This window comes from Ahaetulla prasina, chromosome 11 (assembly GCF_028640845.1).
Source record: "Ahaetulla prasina isolate Xishuangbanna chromosome 11, ASM2864084v1, whole genome shotgun sequence".
NCBI classification, from domain to species: Eukaryota; Metazoa; Chordata; class Lepidosauria; order Squamata; family Colubridae; genus Ahaetulla; species Ahaetulla prasina.
The window spans coordinates 13,337,745-13,350,875 of NC_080549.1; the positions used below are offsets into that span (position 1 = coordinate 13,337,745).

Here is a 13,131-nt window from a genome sequence, read left to right on the forward strand (position 1 = left end):
GACCGTGGCAAGGAAAGTCTCAAAATGTGGGCGAAACTCGCTCGACACATTTCTCGCTTAGCGACAGACATCCTGGGGCTCAACGGTGGTCGTAAGTCGAGGACTACCTTTACACCGTTAATTAAATAACAGCCTGATTTTCTTCTTTTTACAGTTGGGCTAAAGGACAAAACATAAACAATCGTGGGTGCTCCATCGCTGGAGGTTTTTAAGAAGAGATTGGACAGCCACTTGTCTGAGATTGTATAGGTTCTCCTGCTTGAGCAGGGGGCTGGACTAGAAGACCTCCAAGGTCCCTTCCGGCTCTGTTCTGTTCAGTTCAATTTTCTATTCCTATTTTATTCTGTAATTCAATTCAATTCAATTCTATTCTATTCTGTTCTTATTCTATTCTACTCCTATTCCATCCCATCCCATCCCTATTCTACATTCTACATTCTATTTTATATTCTATATTCTATATTCTATATTCAATTCTATTCTATCCTTATTCTATTCTATTCTATTCTATTCTATTCTATTCTATTCTATTCTATTCTATTCTATTCTATCCCATCCCATCCCTATTCTACATTCTATTCTAATTCTATTCTATTCTATTCTATTCCATTCCATTCCATTCCATTCCATTCCATTCCATCCCATCCCATCCCATCCCATCCCATCCCATCCCATCCCATCCCAATTCTATATTCTATTTTATATTCTATATTCAATTCTATTCTATCCTTATTCTATTCTATATTCTATTCTATTCTATTCTATTCTATTCTATTCTATTCTATTCTATTCTATTCTATTCTATTCTACTCCTATCCCATCCCATCCCATCCCATCCCATCCCAATTCTATATTCTGTATTGAATTCTATTCTATGTATTCTATTCTATATATTCTCATTCTACTCTACTCCAGCTGAGCGTGCATGGTGAACTATAAACGTCAACCTCCTTCAAGGCTAGCAAGCAAGGCACACTCTGTCCATTTTTCCTTTAAAACATTGCTGCCAAGCTTTCAAAATCCTTTGCTTCCTTTCTGGCATTGCCATGGCCCACCTCGCCCAGCAAGGATCCCCAACCTTCAGCTCACTCCCCACCGCTCAGGGGCTACCCCAGGGGTCTGCAACCTTAAACACTCAAAGAGCCATTTGGACCCATTTCCCTTAGCCAGCCAGGCGAGCATCCGGGTCACAGCGGAGTCGGCCTCTCCTGCCAAGAAACAGAAAAGAAAACACCGGGAGCCACAAAACCCTTCCTGTGCCTGACTATTTTTCCTGAGTAGCCACAGAACTAGCATATGTAGTTGAATTAAACGTTCTGTTTTCTTCTGAAACTTTTCTTTTCTTGGATTAATCCATGGTTGGCCTACCGGGAGTTGAGAAGCTCAATAAATCGCGTGCTGGCAGGTGTCACACATTGGCGGTTGTGACGCATATTTTGAGTGACAGGGAGCTGCAGCACAGGGGTGAAAGAGCCACATGCGGCTCCAGAGCCCCAGGTGGCCGACTCCTGGGCTAGCCCATCCCACAAGCCCCTAACGCCCCTGCTTCTGACTCCCCCCCCCACACTTCACAGAGAGCACCCCTGACCTCCTCTTCCACCCAGCCATGCTACTCACCTTCCGGCTGTGCTGATTCTGGCTGCTCGTCTTGCAGGGAGCCCCCAAATCTTCTCCCCCACGCAACTTCAGCTTCTTGTGGGCTGGCCGGTCTGGCCCCTCGTGGTGCCGCTTGGATTTGCAGGGGAAGCCCCCCTCGACTTTGATGTGGGCCATCCCCTTCAGCTTGGCTTTCGGAGGGTCCCTCAAGGTGGCCCCCACATGCAGGCAGGTGGCCGAGGCAAAGGGGGGCTCGGGCTCTACCCGCTCCTTCTTGATCCGGCTGAGGTCCACCTGGTGCACAGGGCAGGGAGGGACCTCGACGTTCGGGGGGTTACGGGAAGCGTCCCCTTGCCGCTCCCGGCACTGTTTCTCGGCAGGAGAGGCCGACTCCGCCGTGACCCGGATGGTCGCCTGGCTGGCTAAGGGCAGGCCATGGGGCGGATGGGCAGTCAAGAAGGGACTCTTAGCTTTGGGGTCCCTGGAGTGCTTGTGGGCACAACCCTCCGGGGGAGTTTCGGGTGGGGGCAGAAGGGCGTTCTCGGCGGCCGAGTCCGTCTCTCGTCGGTCGAGACCCCTCGAGCCCTTTGCCTCAGGCGGGCCGGTCTGGAGAGCTGGCGAGACGCACAAAGGGCTCTCGGCGCTGGGCAGGGCCGCCTTACATCCTTTGCCCTGGGAGGGAGCTTCAGGGGCCTTCTGGACCACCGGGGTAGCTTCTGCCAGCTGCCCAGCAGGGAACACAGCCGGTTCGCTGGGACCAGGGGTCTTAGGGGGCCCGACCGGATTGGGGGGCAGCTGTGCCGTCGCCGAGATGCCGATGGAAAGCAAGGTGCCTGGATGGTAATGGGACCACCCGATGGGCAGGAGTTGCGGGCTGGCGGGCTTCCCGTTGAGCGAACACCGAGAGTAAAGGTTTGCTTGGCTGGGATTCCAGAGGGACAGCTCCTTGGAAGGGCGTAACGGAGGAGCCGGGGTGCGCCTGGTGAGGTCCGCTTGTCCCTCCGACCCATTTTTTTTCCCAGAAGGCAACACGGCACTCCGGGGTTCTCCCTGATCGATAATACAGATGGGCTCCTGCTTTGGAAGATGCCGGGAGTCCCTGCTGCTTAGGTCGGCCCCGGCATCCTTGCTCAACAAGACCGAGGCTGGCACGGGGTTGGCCACCCCCATGTAAGTGCCCGGGATGGTGCCAATGAAAGCCGTGGGGTTTTTCACCCACGTGCTTTGCTCTCCGTTGCGCAGGAGCTCCGGGAAGATGACAAAGGGCGAGGCGGTGGCCTGGGCCACTCGCTGGGCCTTGGAGAAAACCGGCGTCAGCAGAGCTTTGCCACTGGGGTGCACCGGAGTCAGCACGGGCATCGGGGGCGTCTTGCGCTGGCTCGGTGGAGGCAGCTTCTGGCGGTTGGACTTGGAGGACAGATCCAGAGGCATCTCGCTGCATTCCGGAGAGGAGACCATCTCGCGTTCCAGCTGCGGGGGGGACTTCAGCGGGGAGATGGACGCCAGGACCCCCGCAGCCAGCCGCTCGGGGACTCGGGGCAGCACGGCGGCAGGACCTGAGAGGGGGACAGCGCTGGCGCACGAGGCTGCCAAGGCAGGGGTGCTGGAGACCAGTTCTGGGCCGTTGGCAGGAGGGCCGCAGCCTGGCGTCACGGGGGCGCTACCCTTGTCTCCGGAAGCTGGCGGGCAGCTTAACTGAGCGGCCTCGACGCAGGCTGCTTTGGGGTCGGGAGCCAAGGGTCTGCCCACAGAGAAAGCATACGGGTATGGGTGAAGACCGGGCAGGCAAGGGTCTTGTGGGAAGGACGATAAAACCGGGAGGGCAAGGGCGGGCGAGACACCCAGCGTGTTGGAAAGAGGAGGGAGGTAAACCAGCGGCTGGCTGGGGGTGAGGACGGTGGCTCCGGGGGGCAGCGAGAGGGACATTTTTTGCATAGGGGGGGCCTGAGATGTCGAAAAACAGACGCTCTTCAGGGTGTAGGTGGCGGGACCCGGGGCCACCGTATTGCAGCTGCTGTTGCTGGTCGCTGCGATGGGGTTGACGGAGGCAGCGGGCGCTGGGAGAGCCTTCTCTTTTCCCATCTGCTCGCCACTCTCCAGAGCCTTGGGGCAGAACGGGATCACCTCCGCCGTCTTCTCTGCAGCAGAGGGTAACGGGCAGTCCAGGCTGCGGCTGCTGCTGCTGCTACTGTCCAGCTGGGGCGTTTCAGGCTCTTGAAGCTTGCCAGCCTTGGCATCGCTGTCCTTCAAGGCCTTCTGGGCACAGTCTGGCTCGTGGGCCTGCTCCCGGAGTTGGGGGTCGGCTTCTTTCTCCACGGTGCCCTCCGGTTCAAACCCTTCGGCGCCCCCACCACTTCCCGAAACCGCTGTGATCTCCACCTGAGAAAGGAGAGAAAGAGAAAATCAGGACCAGGGCAGTTCGAACCCTCCCCCTCTTCACGGGGACGAGGGCAGAAGTGAAATTCAGCGGTGGTTCCTACCGGATCGCGTAACACGGTAGGGCCAACTGCGCGAAGCCCCACCCGCCTGAATGGACGTCATGACATCCATTTTTTAGGGGGGGGACGATTTTCAGCCTGTGCACACGCACATTTGCAAACCGGGAAGGGAAGGGAATTTCACCTCTGCCAGAGGGCATTCCAGGATCATCAGATCCGATAGCGATGGCGGCAGGTGGTTCAGAGAACCGGTAGCAAAAATCCCTGCCACCCTCCCCCCCACCATGCCCAGCTGAGCCGTGCGATCATCAGAGTTTTGTTTTTTTTTAACTTTTAAAAGCATTTTTTTCTTCAGCCGAAAAAATGCTTTTAAAAATAAAAAAAAAAAGGCTCTGATGATCGTGGGGCTCAGGTGGGATCATCAGAGGCTTTTAAAAGCATTTTTTCTACAACCTCTTCAGCCGAAGAGGATGTAGAAAAAATGCTTTTAAAAGGCTCTGGCAATCCCAGTTGAGTACTGGGATTTAAAATGCTTTTTTAAAAAGAAAAGAAAAGCCTCTGACGATCAGGCAACTCAGCGGGGATCATCAGAGGAGCCTTTTAAAAGCATTTTTACAGCCAAAGAGTTTCTAGAAAAAATGCTTTTAAAAGTAAAAAAAAAAAAAAAAAGTCGGCCCACAGAACCGGTAGTAACAAATTTTACATTTCACCCCTGGGGCATTCCCCCCCCCATCCTCCTTCCCTCTCCACCCCACCCCCACCCTCCGACCCACCATCTCACCTTGGAAAAACTGTTGCAGAACTCCGGCGAAGCCAGGTGCTGGGAACTGCTGGTGTTAGATTCTTCATCAGAAAGTGGAACTCTCCTACAGGAAAATTTTAAAAAAGAGAGAGAGAGAGGGAGAGAAACTTGGAAAAATTATCCAGAGGTGGCGGGGCTGAAGCCACTGATCTGACCGGCGTAGCACATCTGTGGCCAAAGTCACCTCCAGGGCCACCGCCTTCTCTTGAAAGGGGAACGAGTCGAGGAAAAACAGCCTCTTGCTGATAGAAGGGAATATTTGTAGCTCAGGATTGAAATGTAGGGACCTTGGAGCTCCCTGAGATTGGTGCTTTTCTCGCAGATGTTTCACCAGCCAGCTAGGGAACACCATCAGTGCTAGACGAGAGTGGGGCTTGCGGGGGGGAGGAGGAGGAAGAGGACTGTGGGATCCCTGGTGCTCTTTGAGCTCGGTGGGTTTTCTTGCAGACATTTCGCGACCCAACTAGGGAACATCATCAGTGCTAGAAGGGACCAGAGGTTGTGAAGTGAAGAAGGGGGAGGGAAAAGGGGAGGAGGGAGAAAGGGGAGGAGGACCTTCCCCAAACTGGCACCTTTCAGGAGACTGGGAAACCTGTTGGAGGTTTTCTTAAGAGCAGCTTTCTATTCAGAATTGTTTAATATAAAAGAGATTACGGGGGTCCTTTTTATTATTATTATTATTATTATTATTATTTATTCAATTTTTATACCGCCCTTCTCCCAAAGGACTCAGGGCGGTGTACAGCCAAGGTAAAACAAACGGTACAATATACAATTAAAATACAGATTAAAAAACTTATTATATAGTTGGCCTAAAAACTTTAAAATATATAAAACTAAAAAACCCCTTAAAATTAATAATAGAAAATTTAAAACCAATAAAATTTAAGCCAGCCCCGCGCGAATAAATAGATGTGTTTTCAATTCGCGGCGGAAGGTCCGAAGGTCAGGTATTTGGCGTAAACCCAGGGGAAGTTCGTTCCAGAGGGTGGGAGCCCCCACAGAGAAGGATCTTCAATACTTTTTGAGCTTGCAGACATCTCATTACCCAACTATGTAACCTCATCAGTGCTAGAAGGGAACATGGCTTGTGGAATGAAGAACGGAAGAGGGAGGAGGAGGAGGAGAAGAACGAGGAGGAGGAAGGAGGAAGAGGACTATGGGGTCCTTGGTGCTCTCTGAGCTGGGTGGCCGCCTTTCCGACGTTTCATTACCCAACGAGGTCAGTGGTGAAATCTAAATTTCTTTCCTACCGGCTCTGTGGGTGTGGTTTGGTGGGCGTGGCTTGTGGGGGATCATGTGACTGGGTGGGCATGGCTATGTAACCATGTGACTGGGGGATCAAAAGACAGAAACTCACTAACAATGTCCTGTTGGAGCAGGGTTGGACTAGATGACCTCCAGGTCCCTTCCAGCCCTGGATTATCCTCTGAAGCAGCGTCTAGTGCCAGGTTTGTAGTCCTTCCTTCCTCTCCTTTTCCCCCCTCTTTCTTTCTTTCTTTCTTTCTTTCTTTCTTTCTTTCTTTCTTTCTTTTTCTTTCTTTCTTTCTTTCTTTCTTTCTTTCTCTTTCTTTCTTTGTCTCTCTCATCTATCTATCTATCTATCTATCTATCTATCTATTTACCTACCTACCTACCTACCTACCTATCATCTATCTATATCTATCTAATATATCTGTCTGTCTATCGTCTCTCTCTCTCTCTCTGCCGAAGAGGTTGTTAAAAAATGCTTTTAAAAGTAAAAAAAAAAACTTCTGATGATTGCGTGGCTCAGCTGGGCATGGGGGGGAGGGCAGAGGCAGAGATTTTTGCTACCGGCTTTCCGAATCACCCGCCGCCATTGCTACTGGATCGGGCGATCCGGTCCGAACCGGGAGCATTTCACCCCTGAACTAGGTAACCCCATCAACGTACTGGGTTGATACTGAAATCTGATCAGGTAATGAAACCTCTGCAAGAAAACCACCAACCTCAGAGGGCACCGAGGACCCTGTAATCTCTTTTATACGAAACAATTCTGAATAGAGAGCCGCTCTTAAGACAAGAGCGTCCAACAGCTTTCCCAGTTTCCTGAAAATTGCCAGATTGGGAACCGCAACAGTGTCGGGGAAAGACCACTTTAAAGTCATTTCCGTCAGCCTGAGCTTATGTCGTCGCTTGCAAAAATGGGTCGTAAAATGAAGAAATATATTCCTCAAAAGCTTTTGACGCGCCCTGGAGAGATGCCAGGGGATGCTTTAAACAGACACAGAACTTCCTTTGCCTCCGTCCTGAATACAGAAGTTACCGGCAAAATGCCTTTCACAAACTCGCGCTGGCCACTTGGGGGTTTCAAAGGTTTAGATCCAATTTTAGAAAGGCTAATTTGTCCGTGCGGGCACACGTTCGAAAGGCAGAGATGCCAGGGGATGCTTTAAACAGACACAGAACTTCCTTTGCCTCCGTCCTGAATATAGAAGTTACCGGCAAAATGCCTTTCACAAACTCGCGCTGGCCACTTGGGGGTTTCAAAGGTTTAGATCCAATTTTAGAAAGGCTAATTTGTCCGTGCGGGCACACGTTCGAAAGGCAGAGATGCCAGCGGATTTTAAAGATTGGAATATTAAATATGACTTTAAGCCACAATGTCCCAAAGGTGCTTTTTAAATTTTTTTCAGGAGGCAACTGGACTTTCGTGGTTTTTTTTTTCGTTTTGAAGGCGTTTCGCTTCTCATCCAAGAAGCTTCTTCAGCTGTGACTGCATGGTAGGGAATGGAAGGATTGATTCTCCTTGCAGACAGCTGGTCATCTGCATCCTTTTAGAAGGTCCTTGAAGTGCTTGGAGGTTTATCTGCGTCCTCAGAGTCACCTGAATAGTGCAAATGGTTCTTGTAGTCTGCAAATTTTTTTCCTCTGGAAATCCATTCCTACTCCTTCACCATTCCAAGGGTGTTCATCCCAAATCGTATAGCTAAAAGTCTGTAGAGATTCCCAATCATCCAGCTCATGGTTGTCCCAAACCAGGAACCATTTGCACCACTCAGGTTGATCCTGAGGACACAGGTAAACCTCCAAGTGTTTCAAGGATCCTCTAAAAGGATGCAAAACTCCAGCTATCTGCAAGGAATATAAATCCTTCCATTCCCTCCATCCTGTCAGAGCTGAAGAAGCTTCTTGGCTGAGAAGCGAAACATCTTCAAAAGAAAAAGAAAACAAGAAAGTTCAGTTGCTTCCTGAAAAAAGCACCTTTGGGACAACCATGGCTTGGATGACTGAGAATCTCTACAGACTTAAAACCGCAGTGGGTTCTCATGAGGCGGAACATCAAAGGAGGAGGGGGGGGTGGCCTTAGTTCAAATCCTGACTCAGCCAGAGGCGGCTGAAGCTTCACCTACTTCACAGGACTGTTGTGAGAATAAGGGAAATGGAGCGGAAACAGACAACAAGTGGTCAAAATTGGCAATGCTTTATCAAATCCTGTTCCTGTCAAGAGTGGCGTTCCTCAAGGCAGCGTCCTTGGACCAACACTCTTTATATTATACATTAATGATCTTTGTGACCACATCTCAAGTAATTGTGTTCTCTTTGCTGACGATGTCAAACTATTTAACACCACAGACAATACTTCTATCATTCAAAACGACCTTGATCATCTATCCGCTTGGTCTAAAAATTGGCAGCTCCAAATTTCAACCAGCAAATGCTCAGTCTTACATATAGGAAAAAAGAACCCAAAAACTAAGTACATACTAGATGGACATTACCTTACAGACGACCCCCATCCCGTTAAAGACCTTGGAGTTTTCATGTCAAATGATCTAAGTGCCAAAGCCCACTGCAACTACATAGCAAAAAAAGCTCTAAGAGTTGTAAACCTAATTTTGCGTAGCTTCTTTTCCAACAACACCACACTACTAACCAGAGCATATAAAACATTTGCTAGACCAATTCTAGAATACAGCTCACCTGTTTGGAACCCTCACCACATCTCTGACATCAATACAATTGAACGTGTCCAGAAATATTTTACAAGAAGAGTTCTCCATTCCTCTGAAAACAACAAAATACCTTATCCCACCAGACTTGAAATCCTAGGCTTAGAAAACTTGGAACTCCGTCGCCTTCGACAAGACCTAAGTTTAACTCACAGAATCATCTATTGTAATGTCCTTCCTGTTAAAGACTACTTCAGCTTTAATTGCAATAATACAAGAGCAACCAATAGATTTAAACTTAATGTAAACCGCTTTAATCTAGATTGCAGAAAATATGACTTCTGTAACAGAATCATCAGTGCTTGGAATACTTTACCTGACTCTGTGGTCTCTTCCCATAATCCTAAAAGCTTTAACCAAAAACTTTCTACTATTGACCTCACCCCATTCCTAAGAGGAACATAAGGGGCGTGCATAAGCGCACAAACGTGCCTACCGTTCCTGTCCTATTGTTTTTCTTCTCTTCTTCCTATATATATATATGCTCATACCTCCTAATATTTACTCATATATGTTTATATGCTATATAATCTTTTTGTATGATGTTGTGACAAAATAAATAAATAAAAAATAAATAAATGGGGCAGACGAAAAAGCACTGTCCCTTTCAGTGAGATGAGTGGCTGCGAGAAATCCTCCATTTATCGGCCGATCGCTTAGCGATGACTGTTCAAAGCTACAACAGATCTCCCCAAAGACACAGCAGTCCTCTTACCTACAGCAGCTGGCTTAGTGACCATTTAAAGTTACGACTGCACTTACGACCGCTTTTCACACTTACGACCGTCGCAGCATCCCCCGTGGTCCCCATGTGATTTACATTTCGGATGCTTGACAACCGATTCATATTTATGACGCTTGCAGTATCGTGTGTGTGTGTATGTGTGTCTTATGTGATTCCCCTTTTGCGACCTTCTGATGAGCCGGATTCACTTAACGACTGTGTTTCTAAGTTGCAGCGATTCAATGAGCCAATATGGCAAGGAAGGTTGCAAAATGGAGCAAAACCACAGAAAGGTTCGGCTCAATTGTGGTCATAAGTCGAGGACCACCTCTGATTTCCCCCCCCCCACAATTTACCGTGTGTGTGTGTGTGTGTGTGTGTGTGTGTGTGTTTGTGTGTGTGTGTGTGTAGGCATATCTACGCGCCTTCCCAGCCCTATTGGCTCAGTTTTCTATCACCGTTCCAATTTCTCACACCGCTCCTTGGGAAAATTAATTGCCCACCCATTTTAAAAGCTTCCGCTTGAGAAGGCAAACACACACACACGCACGCACCAAACCAGTGGTGGGATTCAGCCGGTTCTCTCCGGTTCGCGCGAACCGGTAGCGGCAACTGCGGGAGGCTCCCCCCCACCTGCTCGGACGTAATGTGCGACTACGGCGCATGCGGAGAGGTGGGGCCTGCAAGCGAAGCGAGCGAGCGCACTCACATTTGCGAACCGGTAGGGAAGGTAAGTGAATTCCATCTCTGGCACAAATCCCCCTCCCCACCCAAATATTTTGCGAGCAACTCGAGAATGTGTGTGTGTGTGTGTGTGTGTGTGTGTGTGTGTGTGTGTGTGGTGTCTTAGTTCACAGATGAAGTCAGCGGAACGGGCAATGGGGTCAAAATCTCAAAAGAGATCAATATTCCTTCTCCTCGTCTCATCTCCGAAGATAAACAAGTGCTTTGCAGAATGCTCCCCCCTCACACGCGCATACACACACAAATACCCTCTCCCCCAAATATTTTGCAAGCAACTTGAGTGTGTGTGTGTGTGTGTGTGTGTGTGTGTGTGATCTCAGTTCATAGATGGATTCAGCGGAAACGAGAAGAGGCGGCCATGGGGTTTAAAATCTCGAAAGAGGCCGACGTTTCTCATCCCCCAAAGAGAAATTACGAGTGCTCTGCAGGATGCTCCCCCTGCACACGCGCGCGTGCACACACACACACACGCACCTTTCTTCGTCGAGGCTGCACGTGTGAAGCCGTTCAGCGCCCGTCCAGTTATGCACCCCGCTGTAGAGAGGTGCCGCAGAGATCATGACAGCCGCTCCGCACCGAGCGCGCACGTCCGCTTCAGTCGGGGGGGCTCCGCCTGGAATAGCAAAAGACACGACACCATGAGGCTCGGGTTCCGGTACTGCTGCCGCGGCTGCTGCTGCTGCCGCCGCCACCGTCGGATTGGCAGCTCCGAAAGCAAAGTGAGGCACATTCTTTGCAACACCCCACCGGCTAGATTGAAAACGCCGCTCTGCATTTATTTATTTATGTATTTATTTATTCGCATTTTTATACCGCCCTATCTCCCAAGGGACTCAGGGCGGTTTACAGCCTGATAAAAACATACATATAAATACAGAATAAAACATCCATTAAAAAACATATTAAATAAGGCCGAATATTTAAAATAGCAATAAAAGTAATAAAACCCCAATTAAAACCAAATTCAAAATTTAAAATTCTAGTCCAGTCCTGCGCAAATAAACAGATGTGTCTTAAGCTCGCGGCGAAAGGTTTGAAGGTCAGGAAGTTGGCGAAGTCCTGGGGAAAGTTCGTTCCAGAGGGTGGGAGCCCCCACAGAGAAGACCCTTCCCCTGGATGTCGCCAGACGGCACTGCCTGGCCAATGGCACCCTGAGGAGTCCCTCTCTGTGAGAGCGCATGGGTCGGTGAGAGGCAATTGGTGGCAGCAGACGGTCCCATAGGTAACCTGGCCCTATGCCATGGAGCGCTTTGAAGATAGTTACCAAAACCTTGAAGCGCACCCGGAAGGCCACAGGTAGCCAGTGCAGTCTGCGCAGGAGAGGTGTCACATGGGAGCCACGAGGGGCTCCCTCTATCACCCGCGCAGCCGCATTCTGGACCAACTGGAGCCTCCGGGTGCTCCTCAAGGGGAGCCCCATGTAGAGAGCATTGCAGTAATCCAGATGAGATGTCACGAGAGCATGAGTGACCGTGCATAGGGCATCCCGGTCTAGAAAGGGGCGCAACTGGCGAACCAGGCACACCTGGTAAAAAGCTCTCCTGGAGACGGCCGTCAAATGGTCTTCAAAGGACAGCTGTCCATCCAGGAGGACGCCCAAGTTGCGCACCCTCTCCATTCCAGAGAAGGCTGGAAGAGGACAAACAAATGGAACTGCCCAGGAAGAAATAAAAACACAGGTCATACTCGACTTACGGCAGTTCAGTTAGTGACCAATGTTAGAACGGCGCTGAAAAAAAAAAAGTGACTTTAGGGCCGTTCTTCAGAGTTAGGAACAGTTTGTAACATCCCCAGGATCGTGTGATCAAAATTCAGACGGCCTGAGCAACTGGTTCATATTTATGACCGTTGCCGTGTCCCGGGGTCAGTTTAACTTAATTTAAATTTACGGTCCATCAACATTTAAAACGTAGTACAGGTAGTCGACTTAACAACAGTTCGTTTAGTGACCGAAGTTATAACGGCACTGAAACAAGGGACTTAGGACCGGTTTTCACACTTATGACCGCCGTTGCAGCATCCCCATGGTCCACAGGGTTTATATTGGGATGCTTGACAACTGACTCATATTTATGACGGTTGCGGTGTCCTGGGGTCACATGATCGATCCCCTTTTGCGACCTTCTGTCAAAGCAAAGTTCACTTGACGACCGTGTCCCTCACTTAACGACGGCAGTGATTCGCTTAACAACGGAGGGCAAGAAAAGCATGTTTAAAGGGTTCTGACAAATCCCAGCTGGGCCACGTGATCATCAGAGGCTTTTTTTTTTTTTGGACTTTTAAAAGCATTTTTTTTTCGGCCGAAGAAAAAATGCTTTTAAAAGTAAAAAAAAGAAGAAAAAAAAAACCTCTGATGATCGCGCGGCTCAGCTGGGGCGGGGGGGCGGGGGTGGGATTTTTGCTACCGGTTCTCCGGATCACCTGCTGCCATCGCTACCGTCTGAACCGGGAGCATTTGACCCCTGGACTCATTGCTGGTCGTAAGTCAACTACCTATAATCTAGGCAAACCTTGAAGGGATCCCAGCTCTTCCAACGTTAAAACAGGCCCCCCCCGGGGGAAATCTGTTAATTGCATTTGGACCGAGTATTCTTTTTTTTTTTCATAAAAAAGTTTTATTTTTACAATCATATCAAACAGCTCATCCAATGTACAGTTATATACAATTAGTCGGGCTTGCCCAGTCACCACCCCCCTTTTTAACACTCTTCCCTCTTCTACCTTCTTCTACTTTCCGGACCTTCCTCTCCTTCTCTTATCGACATCCTCTCCTCCCTCCACCCTACACCTTCCTTCTCCCTGGACCGAGCATTCTTGAACCTAAATTCACATTAGGGGAAGAAAACTATCCAA

The 13,131-nt window shown here is 49.4% G+C and overlaps 1 protein-coding gene across 7 annotated transcripts in view; it reads right to left on the minus strand.

Annotated features, from left to right (window-relative positions):
• The window catches only part of BCORL1 (BCL6 corepressor like 1), a 74,004-nt gene that overhangs the window by 21,791 nt on the left and 39,082 nt on the right, over positions 1-13,131 (minus strand). For all 7 annotated transcript variants that reach the window (XM_058154682.1, XM_058154681.1, XM_058154676.1 and 4 more), the window contains 3 exons: positions 10,753-10,891; positions 4,816-4,900; positions 1,618-3,975 (listed from right to left, as the gene is read on the minus strand). In XM_058154682.1, the coding sequence (XP_058010665.1) occupies positions 1,618-3,975; positions 4,816-4,900; positions 10,753-10,838 (2,529 nt within the window). In that variant the 5' untranslated portion in view covers positions 10,839-10,891. The remainder of the gene's footprint in view (positions 1-1,617; positions 3,976-4,815; positions 4,901-10,752; positions 10,892-13,131) is intronic.